General features: G+C 38.5%; 1 protein-coding gene across 3 annotated transcripts in view; it reads left to right on the top strand.

Annotated features, from left to right (window-relative positions):
• Positions 1–209: 209 nt before the first annotated feature.
• RBBP8 (RB binding protein 8, endonuclease) overlaps positions 210–21,834 on the top strand; it is a 30,802-nt gene continuing 9,177 nt past the window's right edge. The window contains exons 1-17 of one of the 3 annotated variants that reach the window (XM_081013101.1): positions 210–345; positions 4,800–4,842; positions 8,713–8,841; positions 8,994–9,089; positions 9,810–9,922; positions 11,868–11,943; positions 13,064–13,215; positions 13,725–13,826; positions 14,627–14,715; positions 16,131–16,210; positions 17,159–17,304; positions 17,821–18,002; positions 18,273–18,399; positions 18,849–18,940; positions 19,381–19,495; positions 20,938–21,108; positions 21,632–21,701. In XM_081013101.1, the coding sequence (XP_080869227.1) occupies positions 234–345; positions 4,800–4,842; positions 8,713–8,841; positions 8,994–9,089; positions 9,810–9,922; positions 11,868–11,943; positions 13,064–13,215; positions 13,725–13,826; positions 14,627–14,715; positions 16,131–16,210; positions 17,159–17,304; positions 17,821–18,002; positions 18,273–18,399; positions 18,849–18,940; positions 19,381–19,495; positions 20,938–21,108; positions 21,632–21,701 (1,895 nt within the window). In that variant the 5' untranslated portion in view covers positions 210–233. Of the gene's footprint in view, positions 346–4,799; positions 4,843–8,712; positions 8,842–8,993; positions 9,090–9,809; positions 9,923–11,867; positions 11,944–13,063; positions 13,216–13,724; positions 13,827–14,626; positions 14,716–16,130; positions 16,211–17,158; positions 18,003–18,272; positions 18,400–18,848; positions 18,941–19,380; positions 19,496–20,937; positions 21,109–21,631; positions 21,702–21,834 lie in introns of all 3 variants that reach the window. The other 2 variants (XM_081013099.1, XM_081013100.1) reach the window with 2 other exon arrangements.

Raw genomic sequence — 21,834 nt, 5'->3', positions numbered from 1 at the left:
ACATCCCCGTATTGCTTCCCCTGCTGGAAGAAAAGGAGCTTAAGGGAACAAGAAAGCAACCATGTGTTTTCCCAACTGTTGCAAGTCATACACTGTAAATGTTTTCAACCTGTCATTGCAGGCATCTAATTTTCTTTTTAAAATAAATCAGCGGTGTGATGTAAAACTAAAAGAGTGGCAAACAGCAAGAACTGCATAAAGACAAGTGAAACACTCAAAACAGAAAACACAAGATGAGCACCTCTGGAGGAACTTGTGGAAGTCCAAACTCCACAGAACCTGCTCCTGATTACTTCAAGGAATTGTGGTCCAAATTGAAGGAATGCCATGATAAAGAAGTAAAAGGTAATGTTATGGTTGCTGATCTATAACAGGCCAGTGTGTTTACCAAATAAATACATCATAATTAGCTCTTGATCAGCTGGTATTTGTGCCTTGTTCAGAGAACATTTGGTGAAAACATAGCAAGATGTTAATCATATGGTGGGGTGTGTATGATAATTGCAGATGAATGTGGGTTGATGTTGAGTGGATATTGTTTGACTAGACCTGATCTTTTCAATGTTCAGTTGCTTAAGCAGAATGTTTTGTACCTAGACATACTGAAGTTTTGAACACTCTGGCAACTGAATAATCTTAAAATAAGATTTTCTGGTTTATCAGTATTTCTCCTGCTGGATTTTTTACAATGAACTGTGAAACAGAGTTAATATTTTGCAGAATGCTGATGTAGTTTCCAGTCTAAATCCTCACCAGAGTATCTATGATGTAGAAATTGAGCAAGGTGTATGGTGTACATAAGTATTTTCTAGCTGTTGTTCTTGGAATGTAGAAATGACAATGAAACCACAAGAGATTCTTATGGAGACCCTGATGGAGCTAATCATGCAGAACAAATTATGCATTTTAAGTGAGAACTTAGTCCCTTTCAATTGGACATAGACTCTTGTGTCTTATAAGATTGCAGCCCCCGTCTCATAACAGGAGATATATCTTACACACATGCACACATGCCAGAAGTAGCAGCTGTAAGACTTCATGCATTTGCATTCTATATGCAGACAGAATCATGCAACTCATTCCCAGGAATGCCAGCAATATTAACAGGCAACAGCAGAGTTGTTGTTATTATTATTACAATTAATTTATTAATTGCCTTCCAAACTGCCATCTCAAGGCAGTTTACACATAAGATAATTAAAAACGGGTAAAAACAACAAATATATTTAAAGGGCAGGAAGAAAACCAACAGCTGATTTCACCTAGCAAACTAGTCTATACAGTACAGTGGTACCTTGGTTTACAAACAGTCCTGTTAACAAACTATTCGGGCAACGAACTCTGCAAAACCAGAAGTAGATGTCCCGGTTAGCGAACTTTGCCTCGGAAGACAAATGGTGGAAGGGCACCGGTGGCGGGAGGCCTCAGTAGGGAAAGCGTGCCTCAGTTTAAGAACCCTTTGATTTAAGAACGGACTTCTGGAACAAATTAAGTTCGTAAACCGAGGTACCACTGTATTGGGGAACAGATACATCCAAATAACAGGCTGTGTTTTGCCTGTTGCAGAAAACGGTGTCCAAGCTACTAGGGATACCAAGGATTGTAGCAGGCCAGATTAAAATCCAATAGAGAAAGTGATATCTGGGAATGTTGCACATAGAATAATTAAAACAGCCCAGGTTAATGCATTCAACAATATAGCAGAAGTCTACACTTCCTTGCTGCAGTTACCCCTACCCTCTCACTTGGATTAAGGGAGCCTGATAAAAGATGGGGTGTGAGAGGCATAGTAATTTCCTCAATATATTTTACCTTCTATAGGCCACAAATCATTTACTGAACTTACTAGGTTTATTAGCTTTAATCCTTTTGGCTCACTTCATTCTTCAGCTGAGTTTTTACAGTGGGTGGAATGTCGTCAGTGAGGCACATGCTGAGACATCATCAACTCAGGATTTTGCAATCTAAGGAGTGCCTTTATGTCATGAAGCCGAATAACAGAAAACTTAAGTTAAAAAAAAATGTGTCTAATCTAATCTAATGTTCTTTTGCTGTTTGGAATACTAAAAACTTGGGCATGACCTTTCAAAAATACATAGGCCTGTATATTCTTGGAAATAGGTCCCCCTGAAATAAATGACACTGAATAAATCTAGTTAGATTGACTATGGGTGTGTCAGTGCAGCCTTGCCATAAGGCAGATTTTTTCATGCCTAAACCTTTGTTTCTATGTTCTACACAATGATTAGTAAAGTTAGATGCTGCATGAGTACATCAAAGACATGCCTGAAGGATAGTTAGTTTTTGCAAAAGGTGGGGTCCTTCCTATAGAACTGGGTACAGTGATATTTAAGACACATCAAACACAGACTTGTCTGGACTTTACTTGTTCCTGAAGTCTATAAATATGAATTAAAGCTGACTCATGAATTTTGAATTCTAAATGTCAGCAAAATTGACAGTAGCCAGAGAAATAAGTGCCTGGTGCTTACATTGGTTGTACTGTGCCATTTTGTTGTTTTTCCATGTGCAAACTTCATCCTTGTGCTACCAAGAAAGCAATCAAATGATGATGTTATGTTTCTTCTAATTTTTAACAACATGCTTTGGAGGAAAATACAGTCTAATAAGTTGCATACTACATTTAGTGCTGAATGCCATGGCTTCAGACTCAACCTTCATTGCATGTCACAACTTTTCTCTCTGCTTTGGTTCATGGCTTCAATTAGACAAATTCATTGTTGTGTGATGATGAACTCACAAGCCTGATTATCAGAATAAAAGCACAGGATATTAACATGGTTATGAAAAACCTTCCCAGAAGTTATGCTAAGGATGGAACTACAGTGGTACCTCGGTTTTCAAACATAATCTGTTCTAGAAGACCATTTGAGTTCCGAAATGTTCAAAAACTGAAACTCAGTAGCTGACAGCTAGGCTTCAGGGTCTTGCACTCAGCGGAAGCCACGTTTCCTGTTCGACTTCTGAGGTGCGTTCGAAAATTGAAGCATTTACTTCTGGGTTTACGGCGTTCAAGTTCTGAAACGTTCGTCAACGGAGATGTTCGAGAACTGAGGTACCACTGTATATATTATGTTAGTGTAAGGGAGGAATTTTTAGGGGAGATTTTACGGGAGGAGGTGGCAAACCTTTCCCTTGTAATCCATCCCGATGGCTTCCCCTCCCCCCCCAACATTCCACACACGCATCCAACTCTGAAACCTGAAATAAATCAAATTGGGTGACGTGGGTATGTGTGTGAAGTACTGGGAAGAGGGTTGTGGAGGAGAATCAGTGGATGAGCATGGATAAGACACCTCACCACTCACCCTCCAGTTTCCCCACAAATGTCCAAACATTACTGTTGAACAGTAAACACTCATTTGGGAAATGTGTGTAATGTGTAGTTCCACCCTTTGCAGAATTGCATAGGTTATAATTCGGTTTAATCTAACCTAAATGAAAACTGTGTGCGCAGCAAGCTGGCAGATATAAGTACGTGGTAAATCTTACTCTTGCCATGCATTTAATGGGTATTGGTCTGTGTTCTCTGTCTCTCATACATTTTTTTGGAACACACAAGGCTGTTAAGGCAAGTTTACTTACTTTTTAAAAATCTCATTAGGACTAATATGATTTAAGCACAAATACTACATCTTTGATGGGTTATGAGGCAGTCTGTTTTATTGAAAGAATAGTGAAGAAAAAAATAAAAGTTCTAGTGATCTGCAAAGCAAACATAATTTTTCAGAATTTATACAACAGACTTCATACCCGAATTCTAATTTATTGATTTAGGATTGCTCCAGAAAGATTTCTGAAATATTCTGATAATTCCTGAATTCAGGCGAAGTAGTATTACTATACTTTTGCCTTCGTAGTACAGCTTATTCAGTAGCAACTGAGGCTGCTAGTGTTAAAATACCAAAACCTGTGCCAAACAGACTACCTGTTCTTACAGGAGCCTCATTGTTGTGCGGTCTCATTCCTTCTGATGGGTGTGGAGAAGGATTAAAGCAGAGCAATTTATTAGGGGTCTTAATTCCAGATATCTAATTGTCTTGCCAAATTGCAGCCACATTTTAAGAAAAACTATTTCCTAACTGATCTACATGATCAAGCATATTTGAGTGCTTAAAGAGATAAGAGCCCTCCTTTCCTGTCTTCCCTTAATTTTTCTTTTGAAGTCATTTTCATGCATTTTCTATTTTGCCTTTCTTCTGTAATGGGACATGGCATTAATGTGTGGTATGACTGTTGCTTTCAAAACAGAAGCATGAGCTCTGATGAATTTGATTTTTTTAAAGCAATCAGTAGTAATCACCATTCATCCAGCTATGGTTCAGGAATGTAACAGCCTTGATTACCGGGATCAATAAATTTCGGCCAGCCTTAGTAACTAGCCCCCAAAAAATGCCCAGAACCCTGACCAAGGGGAGCTGGCGAAACAGAAGAGTGAAATAGTTCTTGCATTCATGTTGCACCAATTCTCTTTTCCATCTGGAGTGCTAGCAAGTTCTTAGCTAGATTTCTATAATGTGCTTTTTTTCAGGGCTACCCTTGGAGACAGCATCCTAGGAACCATTGGTTCATTACCTTCTTTTGAGAACTGAAGTAACTGAAAAACAAACTATAAATTTCTGAAATAACTTGTTCAGAACAATAACCCTATAATTTAGCTCCAAATGTATGCATTTGTTGGTAGTTTCTACATATACATATAAAGACATTATTCTTCACTAATTTGTATATGGAAGTTCAAAATATAAATTATTGCTTTTCTGTTTCTCTTTCTTTAGGATTACTGGCAAAGATCACCAAGCTGAAAACAGAAAGGTGTTTGTAAGTATCTCCTCATATGCTATAATTCTTAATTTGATGGAAATAGTTGCATTTACTAACTGGTCCTCAGAGGCTGGTTTTTCAGACAGAGCCTACTATCTCCTTTTCTAGGAATGATAAAGCAAAAGGTGAAGGACAATATTGCAGGGATTGTAATAGAGGCAACATTTCTTATGTTTAGCAATCAGTTACATTAAAACTGCAGTACTATGCACACTTTCTTTGGAACAAGTCTCATGGAACTTGGTTGAATTTACTTCTAAATTCATCAAGTCTTGCTGAAGCAGAACCAGCATGATTTCTGCAAGGGTAAGTCCTGTCACACTAACCTTGTAGAATATCAGCAAGGATGTAGATATAGGTGTACTTTTAAAACGCCTTTGATAAAGTCACTTGTCAAAGCCTTGAATAAGCTTTGGAGTTTAATAGGAGAGGTCCGCTTATGGCTCTGTAACTGGTTAAGCAGCAGAAAGCAGAGAATAGGAATAAATAGTTCTCCAATAGTTCTCCAACTTAAAGTTGTAGAAAGTAACCTCTTAATGGATCATTATTGAGACTAGTGTTTAAGATTGTTGAAATAAAAAGGGATTGTGAATGTGAGGGCTATCCAATCTGGGTGAATAGGCAGTAATATGGCAAGTTCAATTTTATGTAAAGTGATGCACATGGGGCCAAACAATTCTAATTTCACATATACACTAATGGGGCCTGAACTGGCAGTGGCTGAGTAGGAATGATACCCAAGGTCGTAGTGGATAGCTTGATGAAGGTGTTGACCCACTGTGTGGCTGCTGTGAAAAAGACTATTATTAGGAAGGAATTGGAAACCTGCCAGTATCAGAATATCATTAATACAAATTTATGGCGATACTACACTTGGAATATTGCAAACGGCTCTGGTTGCTTCCCCTTGAAAATGTTAATGTTGAGCTGAAAAGGATTTGGGAAAGGGCAATCAAAATGATCAAGGGGCTGGAACAACTTCCCTATGAGCAAAGGTTGTAACCTTTGGGGCTCTTTAGTGTAGGGAAAAAGTGCGTAAGGAGAGATAGGATAGAAGTGGGCAAGAATTAGGCAAGTGTGGAGAAAGTGGATAGGGAGGATTTTTTCTCTCCACCTCTCATAATACTAAATCCCTGGGTCATCCAATGGAAGATTCAGGACAGACAAAAGGGAATACCTATTCATGCAGCACATAGTTGTGGAGGCTGTGTTTAGCCTTCACTGTTGGGCTGCAGTGTGCCCTTGAATGCCAGTGGCTAAGAATCACAAGTGAGGAGAGTATCATTGCACTCAGGCCCTGCATTCAAGCTTCCCTGTGACTACAGAATGCTGGATTATATGGTCCTTTGGCCTAATCCCACAGGGCTCTTCTTATGTTTCTAAGTAACTTGTATAGGATAAAGTTGCTAATGTTTCGGGGCGGCGGGGAGGGGGAGAGATACATCTGCTAAGTTCATTTCAGCCTGTACACAAATTTCCAAAAACATTTCTGTACTCCAACTTCAATTTAAACTTTGTTGTAGAGTGATTGTGTTTGGAATAATATTGTCATGTATATCTCCTTGTTAAAAAGTTTCCATCCTCAGCTCAGAGTTGGTGGAAGATGGGTATTATTGATGACTTTCTCTTGAGATTTAATACATACCAAGCTAAATGGCTTAATTATTACTTGCTGGAATCATCCTACAAGTAGTGCATTGTAGATATAACAGTCTTCTATAGGAGTTCTTGTTCTCCCCAACTCTTTCTGAATACCTGAGGTTTAATATTTCAGCACTGATAACCAGCCAGACAATGAGCTCCTTATGCTGCACCCTGGTTCAGCGGTGAGGCTAATGGTCTTGGAAATGCAGGGTCAGGGACCACTCATTAGGAAGGCTATTTTCATAGCTGAAGAGCTTGTCAGTTTTGTCAAGCAGCATCATGACCATCATGCACTATTTTCTCTCTCTTTTCACACTTTTTGCTCCGTTCTTAGAATGTGAGTGTACTTAGAACCAAGTGATCCTACCCATGCTTCATTCATAGTAAATACTCTGTGTTCAGTGACATATATTTCCTAGCAAGTGACTTCATTACAACAAAGTAGCCTGAACATGTTTACTCAGAAGTAGGTCTGAGTGAGTTTAATGCAATTTGCTCTCAGGTAAGTTTGCTTAGAAATTCTGCTTTAATGTAATATAAGTGCTGCTTAGCTTTAGAATAAATTCTAGCTTTAGACTAAAATTGGAAGCTTTTTGAGCCACAGGTGGCACTTTTATGCATGATTAGAGGATTGCATTCAGTTGCCCCTAGGCCACCATGTTGTGCATTTCTTATGCTGTCTTAGGTGGCTACTTTCTTTACTGGCACAATCACTATGCCTATAACAGGCATTCAGGTTTGTGTGTGAGAAACTCAAGCTGGAAATCCTATTTAGTGTTTGTTTGATCTGCATGCTGTGCATACTTAACTGGAAGCAACCGCCTTTTGGATAAAGTGAGAATTTATTCTTAGTGAACATACATAGGGTAGCAGGATAGCACTATTGTTTAAAGTACTGTCAGTACAGTATCGCTGTAAGGTTCCCTTTGTTTCACGTGAGTAAGAAATACTGGTTTGCCTAATGCCACCCAGTAGCTGTTCATAGCTGAGCTGCAAGCTTAAGTCCCTAAGATATAGCAGCTTCTAAAGCAAGTCTGGAAAACTACTACACACTCCAGTCAGTTTTGAATAGAACTGTTTATATTTGGTGTCTGTTGTTCTCAAAGCTTGACTGCCAGCATTTAAAAAGAGGTGCCAGATCAGTTATTGCTACTGTTAATATGGCTTCCATGTTATCCTCACATAATTGCAGTTATTGTTAGTAAAAATCCTTCTTGCATTAGTTAAATTGTGTTTGTTTTATTGCCACTGACTAAATCTGACAAAAACCAGCCCTGAACTGCTTGAGTTGCAGAGAACTAAAGGGTGTAAACAAGAGGATTGTACATTTCCCACCTGCACACCCGTTTGTTATTAGATGTGGGCCTTCCATCCCACCCCTTTTCTAAGATCAGGCCAATACCATGTGTAAATGTGCAGTTCTGCCACCACTGCATTTAATTTAGGCTCCTTCAGAAAGACAACATATAAATTGAATAAATTAAACAAATAATAGTTTGGCCAGACTATTACAGTCGTACCTTGGAAGTCGAACGGAATCCATTCCGGAAGTCGGTTCGACTTCCAAAGCGTGACTTCTGGTTGGCTGCAGGAAGCTCTTGCAGCCAATCGGAAGCTACAGAAGCCTTGTTGGACGTTCGGCTTCCAAAAATAGTTCACAGACCAGAACAGTCACTTCTGGGTTTGCAACATTCGGGAGCCAAAACATTCGGGAACTAAGCTGTTTGACTTTCAAGGTATGACTGTATTTGTTTATCTGATTCCACCATGTTCTCCCTGCTCTATAAACCAATCTGGGACATAACTACCACACATTATATTAAATGTGTAGAGTGTAGCATCAATCTTTCTTCTTTATTTTTAATGCTGATCATAAGGGACTCTGATTTTCACTGAGACCATGGGAGTGTCTTTTCTGAGGGTCATTTCCATATTGTAGGGGGTTCATGGGGATCACAGCTAAGGGGAAGAAATTGTTAAACCTCCCTATGTACTGCTTCTTTTTTAAAAAAATTGTGAGCATCCTATCCATACATGTAGGACAACTTCACCATTCTGATTCATTAAGGTTTCACAGCTGTATGCTCCTGCCTGAGAGTAAACTCCACTGAACACACTGGGACTTGTGAGAAAACCTGCATAGGCTTGCACTGTAATTTGGTTATCTTTTCTCATTTAAATAATTCCCTACAGCCCATTCTAATGCAAAGTTTTCCTTGTCAGAAAACACATGCGCAGAATAGCTATAATTTTGTTGTACTATGCTACCACTTCCCTCTTCCATCAAGCACCATCCTTCTCCTCTGTCAAATTCATGTTACTTATAGTGGAAGCCAATGGAACTGTGACCATGTGAGTAATGTGCTTTGTACTGCAGATGAGTTGTTTTATTAGTCTGGTTAGCACAGTTTTCTTACTTTGTTAACTTTAGTATGATTTCTGCTTAATGAAAATGCATATATCACATAGACAATTGCTGTAAATTAATTTTCATATACGTTTAGGGATGCAGAAAGACTCGAAGAGTTTTACACCAAAAACCAGCAGCTTAGAGAGCAACAAAAATCATTGCATGAAACAATTACAGTTTTAGAAGACCGGTAAGTAGAAATTACCCCATTTTGATGGTAAGGTTTAGCCATAATTTTTCTTTTTTTTAAAGCCCTGCCGATTAGATTATTGTTTGCTGCTTGTATATCAAACTCAGTAGTATACAGCTTACTAAATGGAAGAGGTGATAATGGATGCTCTCCCTAACTATCTTAAGTTTTGAAATCAAAGCCTTTTGATTTGTATTGGACAACTTTTTTCAAGGACTTGGAAGTTCATTCAGTGCTATGAAGCATGTAACCTTTTATGATGTGTGTGTCAAGAAATAAGTTCAAATAGATGTATTCTAACTTGATCATCCAGAACAATTTTGTTGTTCTGCAGGTAGGAAAGATTTAGAAGTTGAAGGAAGGTCTTTGATAGTAAAATCAGAAGTGTGCTTCTGATTGCCATGTATCCAAAAAGGTGTTTCACATTAATAATAATAAGAATGGTTGATAGCCAAGATTTTAAAATTCTAGATCATCTATGCCACTTCAGGTTGTAATCCTAAACACACTTACTAAGGAGTAATTTCCACTGGACGTTTATGGCCTCTTGTGCAGTGGTTCACTATTAAGTAAATACTTTGGGCCCCCTGTTTTTCAAAAGCTAAGCCATGGACCTCCTACTTTTGAAATTTTGATAGATCAGTGGTATACCCTGAGTTATCTAGTACTTTAAAAAATATTATGCTTATCTAACATATCTTTATCTTCTAATTTCTATAGGTTAAGAGCAGGATTATGTGATCGTTGTGCAGTAACTGAAGAGCATATGAAGAAAAAACAGCAGGAATTTGAAAATATTCGGCAACAGAACCTCAAGCTGATTACAGAACTGAGTGAGTTTTATCTTCCTTGAGTCATTTCATAATAATGGGACCTCTTTGCATGTGCTCTGTTATCACACTCTTTTGAGTCAGTAATGGTTAGTTTTTCTATATTTAAATACTACGTTGTTCACAGAAAATGCTCATTATGTCTTATTGACCATTCATTCCCCAAACAGGCTTATACTCATAGGCTCTCCTGTGAGAGCCAGTGTGGTGTAGTGGTTAAGAGCGGTAGATTCGTAATCTGGGGAACTGGGTTCGTGTCTCCGCTCCTCCACATGCAGCTGCTGGGTGACCTTGGGCTAGTCACACTTCTTTGAAGTCTCTCAGCCCCACTCACCTCACAGAGTGTTTGTTGTCGGGAAGGAAGGGAAAGGAGAATGTTAGCCGCTTTGAGACTCCTTAAAGGGAGTGAAAGGCGGGATATCAAATCCAAACTCCTTCTTCTTCTTCTTCTTCTTCTTCTTCTTCTTCTTCTCCATTGTACCTAATATGTGGGAGTGTACAGTTAGCCTCTTGAATTTTGGAATGTCTAATAAAACACTTCTTGCTTTCAAAACTGTTAATATTATAAGATAAAATATAGAGAAGTGCTTTTTTCCTATGTCTTTAAAATGTCAGGAACTACCACAAGCAGAATTTGAGTGAAATTGATTTGTAGCTCAATAATATTTCACTTGGGCTTGACTCTGCTCACACACAAAGGTATATCCTGCCAAGCTATGGTTTATTTTTACATCCAAACCTATGGAAGCTTACAAGCCATGGTTAGAGAAGGTACCATCAAATCAAGGTATCAAATCACAGTTTGAAGAGAATTTGCAAAACACAGCTTGTACCAATTGTTGTCTGCCATGGCATCCGAATTCAGAAACCCGTGACAAACCATCATCTCAACAGAAGCAGAGCAGCATCACAGGAATTGCTCTGCCTCAAGAAGCTGCTGCACTATAGAAACCAGAGCGAATCATAGTTCTGAGCAGATAGAAAACAATAGGAGACAAATAGTTCTAAATTATTATTTACCATATGTTTGACAGCTCAAAACAGCGTTGTGGGTAAGCACAAGCTGTGGTTTGCTATGGTGTATGAATTGAGCCAGAGTCTGTTTATTGCTATAGATGCCTAAAGATTCCATCCCAAACCCAGATTATATTTGGTTTATGACTAGCTTGCAGGGTAGAGGGGAAGGAGCCGAACCTTTTCTGTGTTTGACTTGACTTGCTTTAGTCTCCTGGAGGTGTTTGCTCTGCTAGCACCATTATACAGTGCTTCTGCTATACAATTGCTATGTTGATTGTTTGAGGAATGGAGGATGTTGATGTATTTTCCTCCCATTAATCAGGTACTGTTGGATTCAATGAAATTTTGTAATGTTACCACTTTCCCTTTAATGTTATTGTGCTGCTTTGCTTATAGACAAATGGAGAACTCTTCTACATCTTAGGTTCAGGGGCCTTCTAAAGGGAATCAAAGTTCCTGGATATAAACTATTACTTGACTTTCTTGTGAAGGGAGTATAGCTCACAAATGCCCACTAATTTGGATAGCATCATGATTTTGGTCAAGGATAGGATAAAAGGCACATCTTTCCAAACATCACACAAGACAGTAGCGCCAGTACTTTTTTAAAATGTCCTTTCCTTTACATCACCAGTCTTATTTCTTTCTATTGAGCAATATTCTCATGTGATGAAAAAGTCAATTAGTAAGTAATTTGTTGCTGGATTTCACAGTTAATCAGTGTGATGTAATTAAGTTACAAATTGCATTTATAACATTCTGTTAGTGACTTGGCTGGAACTCTTTATTTAGAATGAAAACAAAATGTATTGGAGTACAAGTACATGCAAGTGAGTTTTTTAGTCATCTAATGGATTTCCTAAGAAGACTGATGAAGAAATAAAACACAACTGGAAATTGCCATGTTATTTCATTTTTTTGCATATTTCAGTGAATGAAAGAAACAATTTACAGGATGAAAATAAAAAGATTTCTGAACAGCTTCAGAAGATGCAAGAGAAGATAGAGTAAGTATAATTCCTGTTTGTACCTATGCAAATAGATGTAGGGAAAGGTTTGTCCAGGAAGTGATGGATAATGACGATAACCAAACCACAATAAATCAGATAAACCCTGTCCCATCTCAGTGTAACACCCTCCCTTTCCTGAGAGGGAAGGAGTTTCTCATGGAGTGCTGAAAAGTTGGATACCAGAGTAGCTCCATATCCCAGCACTTTACAAAAAAATGTATCCTACTGTCTTTTAGTTGAGGGAGGTGAGGAGGCAGTGTATCTTATGCCATGCTGCTAAGTTTTGGAGCAGATGGAAACAGTGAAAGAGAGACCTGGTGTTTCTGCTACTCCAGGACAATATAAGAGTCTCTTCTACCTCTGTACTTTGTTCTCCAGCGCCTGTAGGTGACTGGTGGGAGGGGTCATAGCAAAAGGAGTGATCTCTGGCAACTACGAAATATGCTTGGCTGGTAAGCCAAACCAGAACTTGTGAAAGGTTTGGTAAATGAGCCTGTTGTCATTTCCAGCTATTCCTTTATAGTCCCACTGACTCCCTGATCTTTTGTTTATAATTTATGTTTTCACTGCCAATGTCTCAGCCACTTATTTTAGCTTCAACCTGCCAAGACATTCTTTGTTCTGTCCACCATTTGCCTTTTTATTAGCACCTTCTGCCAGGTTCCCTCCTTTTAATCCAGGCATAGGCAAACTCCGGCCCTCCTGATGTTTGGGACTACAATTCCCATCATCCCTGACCACTGGTCCTGTTAGCTAGGGATGATGGGAATTGTAGTCCCAAACATCTGGCAGTCTGGAATTTGCCTATGCCTGTTCTAAGTGGCAGTGCCACTCTTTTCCTATAATTTAAAAGGACTAGTTCTGCCTTCTCTAAGGCTACATTCCCTGATTCAGTTAGGTAGCCGTGTTGGTCTGATGCAGTAAAAAAATTTTTTAAAAAATTGTCCAGTAGCACCTTAGAGACCAATTAAGTTTGTTCTGGGTATAAGCTTTCGTGTGCATGCACACTTCTTCAGATACCAATTCCCAGTGACCCTTAATACACTCTTGACAGTTCAACACTTTCTGTTTTTTTGTAGTATTTAGATTTCACATTAATTTTGTTTGTTTTTCTTAGGGAGCAAGAGCAATACATGGAAGAGTTCGTTCCAGATTCACCTGTTCAGTCACTTTCAATGGTTAATCAACTGCGCCGAAAACGGGAGAATAGACATGTCCAGTACACAGAACAAAAGGGTCCAGATTTGGAACAGACAGGAAGACCTCATAGTACGCTTTTTCAAAAACTATTTCCCTGCTAAAAATATTAAGAATAATTACAGTTTGAAGGAGGTCCCCTTTATACAATATAAAAATATATAATTCCAAATCCTTCCTTCCTTTTAGGAAATGGTTCTGAATTTTTGGTAGCAGTGCTTCCTTACTAACTTGTCTCAGACTACCACCTAATGGACATTAAAAGTATTTCCATCCTGTCATACCCACAAACAGAGAGCCAGTTATTTTAGAGTTTCCATAACAAGGAATAGTCTTAACTCCCATCAGGTCAGGGGAAAACTGTGTGAGAGGAGCTGCTCCTGAGCTGGGCATTGTTGCTCGCTCTGTTTCTGGATCTGAATATGGGGGAGAATACCTCTAGGCCAGGGGCAGCTCTTGATCAAGCACAAGGCAGAGAACCACCATTGATATTAAGGAGGAATTGCTGTAGGGTGCCATAAATAAACTTCATTTTATAAAGATGCTGTATCTGATTATGACCTTTATTTTTCTCTTTCTAGAGCTTGGGAAGATCCCTCTTTCATCCACCCAAAGGGATGTCTGTCCTGAAGAAGAAGTATTGGTGGCTGATACCTGCGACCCACAGCTCTCCCCAGTATCACGTAAATTTAGCAAGTTTTGCCATTATATATTTAAATTAGTGATAGTGGAAAAGAGTACAGTCAGTTTTCCTTGGTAATCACTCTGTGCTATTGAAGATTTTTCTTGTTTTACTGCTTAGAGTTTTTTTTATTAATGAAGCAGTTTATAAATATTTTAAATAAATGAAGCTTTTAGTGGAGATCTTTATCCAAGTTCATATCTGTATTTGATCTGAATTTTGTTCTGTTTTGTTTTTGCATATGGAATTATTTAATTGTTGATGTTTGATGCTTTGAGGTATTTTATGGGGAGCGAATCATGAATGGAATTGAATAAATAAGAAAAACCCTCAGTGTGAAAAGTGCTCTGTACGATCCTTTGGTCTGTTTATTCTTTGTTAGAGGAGGCATATGACCCAGGACTAGCAGCCCTTTCAGGAATCCTGGAGATTGCCCGTTTGCCCAGGCATTTTGCCGACTCTTATGAGGAAACCATTCACCCTCCAAAGCTATAGGGAAGATTTGAACAGAAACCAGGAACCTCAAGAGACGGCTACTGCAAACTTGCATATTATTAAATACTATTATGTTCATCTAAAATGTTTTTTGAGCATTCAAGAAATAGGTTTAAAATTAAAAATCAAGGATTCAGAAATGTTCTGCTGAATTAATTGCCTTGGAAGAAATCATACTTCTATTATTGCACAATTCTCAATTTATGGACCTCTTTTTTAAACCTAATCCTATCTGTACTAGCAAAAGTGGAATATGTTTTATCATGCATGATTTGAGTTACTGATTTCTTCTCTCCATCTGTACAGATGAAAAAATAGCAGGAGAGCGCACTGCTACAAGATCACCATTTGCCTTGGCAGTAGTTGTTGCAGAAACCCTTGGACTTGATGAGCCTGTGAGTACTGATTTCATGATCTGCCACAAAAATCTAGTTGGGAAATAAACTCTCATAGGGAAAACCAATTTTTCTTTTGCTTATTTTGTCTCAAGATTTGGCAAAAAGTACCACCAACCAACTGCTAATGACAGCAGATGAGGCAACTGACTGTGTATAAATCGCTGTGTAATCATTGTTATCCATTTATTGTGTCAAAAACTAAATGAAAATGTAAATGAAAATTGCAGTTCATTTTGTAATTTTTCATTACTGGTAATTAATGTTGGTTTTCAGAAATGTGTGCCACACTTGTATACTTATTATGTCTTTGGAGGCTGAATATTGTTATTTTATTTTTTGCATGGTAAATTGGAAATAAATTGCATGAAGGTGGTATAGAACCATATCTTTTAGAATTGCTACTCATATTACTTTGTTGGTGAAATATAACTCATTCATTGCAGTGATTTGATTTAATGGGATCCCTTTGCTATAGCTTCAGAACATAATTGGTTAAATAAAATTATATCAGATAAGCTGAGTGCAATCACACTAATCCAGCTCAAGGAACTATACTCAAAGAAGCAGGCTTTTCTGAGCATATCCAGAATTTGACAGATAACTACATGCACAACCGGATGCTTCACTCTCAGTTTCCTCTTCCATTCAGCAAATCTGGGGTTTGCATACAGACCTGCCTCTACTTTTTATTCAAGCTGATTGTTCTGTCAACATAGGCCTGGCTAATCCATGACCATGGAATTACCATATTTTTCGCTCTATAACACGCACCCGACCATAACACGCACATAGTTTTTAGAGGAGGAAAACAAGAAAAAAAATATTCTAAACGAAACAGTGGATGTATGATTTTTGTGGTTCATGCTGTGGCCACAGACATGTGATCTGACGGGAAGTTTGGGGTAGCCCAATGCAAAAACCCTGAGGATCCATGTGGATCCATGCTTTGTAAGCACGTTTTTGCACCACTGCGGCCCCAGGCAACAGTGGGTGCATGATTTTTTTGGTGCAAGCTGTAGCCATGGACATGCTGTGTGATCTGATGGTAAATTTGGGGTGACCCAGTGCAAAAATCCTGAGGATCCATGTGGATCTGTGCTTTGTAACCAGGCTCTCTGTCCCTCTCTTCTCCCCACTCAGTGGCTCTTCTCCCGCTTTGCTGTTTCAAAGCGAGCCACAGAGGAGGGAAGGAAGGGGAACCATGGATCCTCTGCTCACGACTGCAGCAGATCCCCCCGCCATCCGTAGGCATTCGCTCCATAACACGCACAGACATTTCCCCTTACTTTCTAGGAGGAAAAAAGTGAGTGTTATGGAGCAAAAAATACGGTAAATATGTGCATTTTGAGCTTCTTTAAAAAATGTGCCATACCAGAAGTTGCAAAACGTAAAGTGGTGTTATTATTTCATAGGAACTTCGGAATAAAGCACAGGAAGATTTCAGAAAACAGTTGGTTCATGTGTTTCCTAAAAGTAGTGGTGACAACTTGGAGTAAGTCTTAGAATTTCCTTTTTTTTATAAAAAAAAATGAAGATTTTACATATGAAGCTAAATGGACTTTCATAGAATAAATTTGGTAGAAATGTTTATTATAGTAATGTTTTATAACATATTTAATATAATAGTGAAGAAAACTTACCACATTTTAGTTTGAAAGAGTATAATCCATTAGAAAATAGCATACTTAGATTTTCTGACAATATCTGACTTTTTAATATATGTCTTGTAATAAGAAAAATTAATATGATTTCCCTGCCAATATTTTGTACTCTGAATAGAAGTACTTGGTATTATGCCAGATGCCACCATAAGGACCAATCCTGGTCTTATGATGTCTTTTTTTATGCACACACCCTATAATGTTTTTATTTGCAGTTTCTAAAATAATAAACCATTTGCCTCTTTAAAAGTTCAGGGCTCCTATTTGATGTACTACAAAAAGGCATAATAAATATGGACAGAAGGTTAAAACTTCATGGCAGCATCTGCTAAAGCATGGATGGGGAATCTGTGGACCTCCATTTGTTATTGGACTATATCTCACATCATCTATTGCCATGCTACCTGGAGCTGATGGGCCTTCCAGCATCTGGAGGGCCAAAGGTTCCTTACCCTTGTGCTAAAGACTCAGAAACCCAAGGATCTTTGAGCAGGATATTGAACAAACCTACTTACCTTTCATCCTTACCTCTATTGACCCTACACTCCAACCTTTGTTCAAAATCAGGGTTTTCTTGGTGTGGAGTATGTCCAGCTCTGCTTATGTTGATGTTTCTGACAATAAATCCAGTCTTTCAGAAGGGAGTGATAATTTAATTCCTCTCTTAAATAACTGTTACAGCCTTATGCTGGATGTTACTTTTTTTCAATGGACTGGTTTGTTTTTTGTACTAGTTCACATTAGCGGGGAAAAAATATTTTCAACTTTTAACTATTCAGATTTTCAGATCCACCTGAGGACGCTTCTCCACTTACAGACTGGGATTCTAAGGTACCTTCTCCTGTTTTTGGAGCCTCTGCAAATGTGAAGAAGAGCAGCTTGGGCCTCAGTACAAGTCTTTCCTCTTCTGTGTTAGCAACAGGACGTAAGTCAAATCTGAAAAACAACTCCATCAACAATTCTTCCTATTCTAGATCTGAGAAAGTGAAATCAGTATCTGAAGATGTTGCTTTTGTTGTACCGCTTAACCCTGGGACTGAAATAACCTCTGTTATCAGCCAGGCTCCAACCGGTAAGCAAGTGGTTCTGAAACAGAATGCAGATGAGCCCATAACATGTGTGACCAACACACATTTAGATAAAGATGAGACAGGCAAGAGTGACTTCCTTCTTCCATCACAGAAACAATTAGGCAGCCGATGCCCTAAAAGGAAGAAACCTGATGAAAGGAGTGGGCATGTGATCAGCTCTGAAAAAGAAAATGCCTTCCCTTCCCATGCAGACAATTCTCCTATCAATAGAGATAATATAACTGATAAGCCTTTAGATTTATCTGATCGCTTTTCGGGTTTTCGCTGTCAAGGAAAAAGCCATGTAAATGCTGAGACCTCCAAAACTAGGCTGAGGCAGGCAACTCTTTGTGATGTTTTTCAACCACCAGTGAAAGATTATTCATCTAAAACCATCGTTGGTTATCTAATGAGCCAAGATTCACCAGAGGATCCCTGTGTACAGGAAGCATCCCTGGAGAGAGAACCTCAAGTACAGATAAAAGAAGAGATCACTTCCTTTTGTAATCCACCAAACGACGTCCTGGAATCAGAGCTCTCTGAAAATACGGAGGTAAGTTTGTGAGCAACACTGTTACCTAGCATAAATAAACACCTGAGGTTTTCGGGGAACGGTAGCATTTCTTTTGCTTCTTTGCCAAAGAGAGAGTTCACATGACAGTTATGCAACATTTGCCGGGGAAACTTTCTTGCTACTTATTTGTACTTCTAGGGTGGGGGATCAGGAGCTGGCTAATGTGATACAGCTGGCTAATGTGAATTATGAACAGCATAGAAAGAATATTTGGGCAAAAGGTTTTTAACATTGTAATTGTGTCGGTAGGCTGCTGGTGTCCATAAACCAACAAATAAGAGGATAAGGTTACAAATTGCAGTAGGTGAGCCAGCATCTGTGCTTCAACCAAATCCTTGCAGAGTGAAAAAAGCCGCAAATCTGCACAAGGAACAAGGTACCTTGTAACTCATCATATTATTGAAATATCAGAACATTGGTGTTCTTTGTCTTGCCCTTTTATTGGCGTTACCATCATCTTAACAGAGATCCTACATACCCATTAGGGAAAGATCTGTAGCAAGTGTCTGCTACATCCATAATCCTGTCAACTTGCTTCAGCCAGGGCAAAAGGGGTGGATTTCCGCAAGGTTTTTGCCTCAAGTCAGTTTTGTTTTGCTTAAAACAAAAAGCCACCCTTCTATTGACAGTAATGAAAAGGAAAATAGGGGTGCCAATTCCAGGGCTGTCACACTTTTTCATCGATCTTGAGGATACCTTTGAAAATTTGCCCTATTAGTGGAATAGTCACTATTTATCTCGTTATTTTGATCTGCATATCCTTAGAATTCTAAGACTTTTAGAACATTCATTTCTTTTACAAATTAATTATCTCTTCTTTTGAAGATAATTCATCCTTGGAAAATGTGCAGTGGAGCATAGACCCAGGAGCAGACCTTTCCCAATACAAAATGGATGTTACTCTGATAGATGCAAAAGTAAGCAATCTTAAAAATACTAATGACTTTGGTTGGTTGCTTCCTCAAACGTAATAGTTCATTTGCTAACATGAAACTGAGTTAGTACATTTGCTTGTGTCATTTATGTGATAGATCCTCAATGTTTGGAAGTTTATAGACTAGTTTTGGAGAATGATTTGAATAATATTTTCAGGCCTGGTGAATCATGGGAGATGCTGAGGTTTCAATCAACTCTCAGCTTGCATGTTACACAGCTTGGAAGTGATGACACTACTAAATGAATATGTGTGATCTACCCCTCCAAAGGATTCTTGCAGAATCTTAAAATGTGATCCACAGTCTGAACACTTTTTTGTTCCTGGTATTTTCTCTGGTATAGAAGTTTAAAATATGTATTTGATTGCAATATCCTAAAAAAAAATGTTACATAATTATTTTGTGACTCTGTTGCCTAAAAGGAAGGGATCCAAACAAGAACTGAAGCAGAGACTGTAGACATGGACTATACATATGTCAGTGATAGTATTCTAGTAAGAATGAAAAATCAAGAACATAAAGAAGTAAACAGTTCAAGTAAGTTATTTTTGTTTGATTGTTTTAATAGCACAAGTGAAAAACTGAATATAACAGTTACAAGCTCCTTTGCATATAGAGATGTATGGCACACACATGGCTGCCCCATGTACCAAGATGACTTCCCTGGTTAGCATTTAAGAAGGGATGATGGAAAATGCATGAGCAGTCCATCAGTTCACTGGAAAGATAAAAAAGAATAAGCCCCACTCCAACAATGCACAGCTTAGAGAATGAGGACAATAGAACAGTTGGCTGGGTCCAGAGGTTCAAAATGCTTCTGTTTGACTTGAAAATAAGCCGTGTATTTTTTTCCTGCTTTATAGCCTTATAACTCTGCCATAAGGAACCATAGTCCTTATTATAGTCTTCTGGACCCAGCAATGTTGTAAGCTATGGCCTGGTGTACTGTATGTTTCTTGAGCTTTGTCTAACTTGGTAGCTGTGTGTCTTTTATGGAGGTGAATTATATGACTAGGGTCCTGTGCAGTCTGGTAGCTTCTCAAGTGTACTGCTGTAATGTACTATATGCTCAGCTATCCTGGAAGACAGTTCAGAAACTACAACAGGCCTGGAACGTGGTAGCTTGTCTACTTATCAGAGGTAATAACCAGTACATATAACCTTGCTTCTTTTTGATCTTCACTTGTGAATAGTTCATTTCAGGGTAGAATTCAGCATTCTAGACTTGCCCTATAAAAGCCTTTAAATACTTGGATCTGGGATAACTAAGGTCCACTTAATTATTCAGGTGCCACCACTATCGATGATAACTAAAAACTGGGGCTTCTGTAAAAGTTTTTAGTGAGTTGGGGTTAAGAGAATTCTAAAAATTGTGGGTGCTCTTACCTTTAAAGTTGAGATGCTTTAAGATATTTCTTATTTATTTAGTTTGCAAAAACAAGCAAACCCACACACAACAAAACACCTTTAGCCTGCTCTGTGCAGCCTTTTGGCATTCTTGAGATGGAATGCCCCAGTCAGAATGTTGCAGTGAAGCCTGCCAGGCTACTGAGGGCAGCAAAGTCACAGCCTAAACTGGCAGCAAGATTATTAAAAAAGAAAGAAAGAAAAGCCCTCAGCCAGTTCATATTTAAAAGTAAGACACCCCCCCAATACCCTGCAGGTTCTTAAGAAACTTATTTGTTACAGCTATTTATACCCCACCTTTTAGGATACAAATTTGAACAATGCCAAGAAAGAAGATTTAAAATTGTCATTATTCTCTTCCTATATTCTAGTATCTACCAGAAATTCCCAAGAAGCTATTTAAGTCATGGGTTGGTCCATCTTTCTAATACAGATAATCAAGATGGCATGCCTTAAGTTAATAAATAACAAAGCTAGTTTTAGAACCTGATTGGTTTTTTAGATCATGCTGCTTTTTAGCCCAAGGTGTCAAGAATAATGCTAGTAATAATTGTTGCTCACATTTGTCGAAGGAGAGAAAAGAAGAAATGACACCTTTGCAGAAATATTTGATCGGACATCATATGAAGAATATGAATCCTATCTAGAAGATGACAATGCCCTAGGATGTAACAATAGGGAGTCTTGTCAGGCGGAAGAGGAAGAAAAGAAGGAAATGTCAACAGTAAAGAAAAGCTTACAGAGTATGTATTTGTTTTAAGACTTGTAATTCACTGCCAACATTGGGTGAGGTTGAGTTACAGCTTTATTTTCAGTGCACATAGGATTTCAACCATGGATGGTCCTGCCAGCAGAACCTCAGTTAGGAGAGCTGTTTGTGAGTGGTCTTCCACTAATGGGATGTTCCTGCTGCTAGAAGTAGGTGACAGTTCTCCGCTTTCAATGGACATCTGCCCCAGATGTTTGAGGGACCCTCCCAAAGCAGCTTGAGGCAGCATAGGGGGTTGCAGAAGGAGGGGAAGCCTATCAAAAAAATCTGCACCACCTATGTACTCTAGCAGGAATGTCTACTAGATCCCAGTTCCCTCTAAGGAGAAGGAGCCCTACCATTCAAGGAGGGCTAATTCGAAACCAAGTCATTATCTTTTAAAAGATCTAGGTGTTCAAGGGAAATTATCATTGTTTTCAAGTACTGAGAAATCTATATTGTAGTTGGCTGGGACCAAGTTCGTTTCCTTAAATTGATGACGTGTTCTATATTTTCAGGGCATGGAGATAAACAAGATAAAACCAAACAGAAGGCTTTTGTGGAATCATATTATAAAAGTGATGAAAGGTACATACCATATGCTTGTGAAAATCATCTTTAAGGCAACCAGACTTCTGTATAAAAAAAGATGATTCGCTTGTTTTTCTTCAAGTGATTAAATGGCAGAACTGGGATGTCGTAGTTTGAAAAAGATCAAGTA

The sequence above is a fragment of the Podarcis pityusensis genome (genome assembly GCF_964106645.2).
Source record: "Podarcis pityusensis genome assembly, chromosome: 7".
Lineage (NCBI taxonomy): Eukaryota > Metazoa > Chordata > Lepidosauria > Squamata > Lacertidae > Podarcis > Podarcis pityusensis.
The sequence above is the reverse complement of the archived record's forward strand: the minus strand, read 5'-3'. Positions and strand labels throughout refer to the sequence as shown.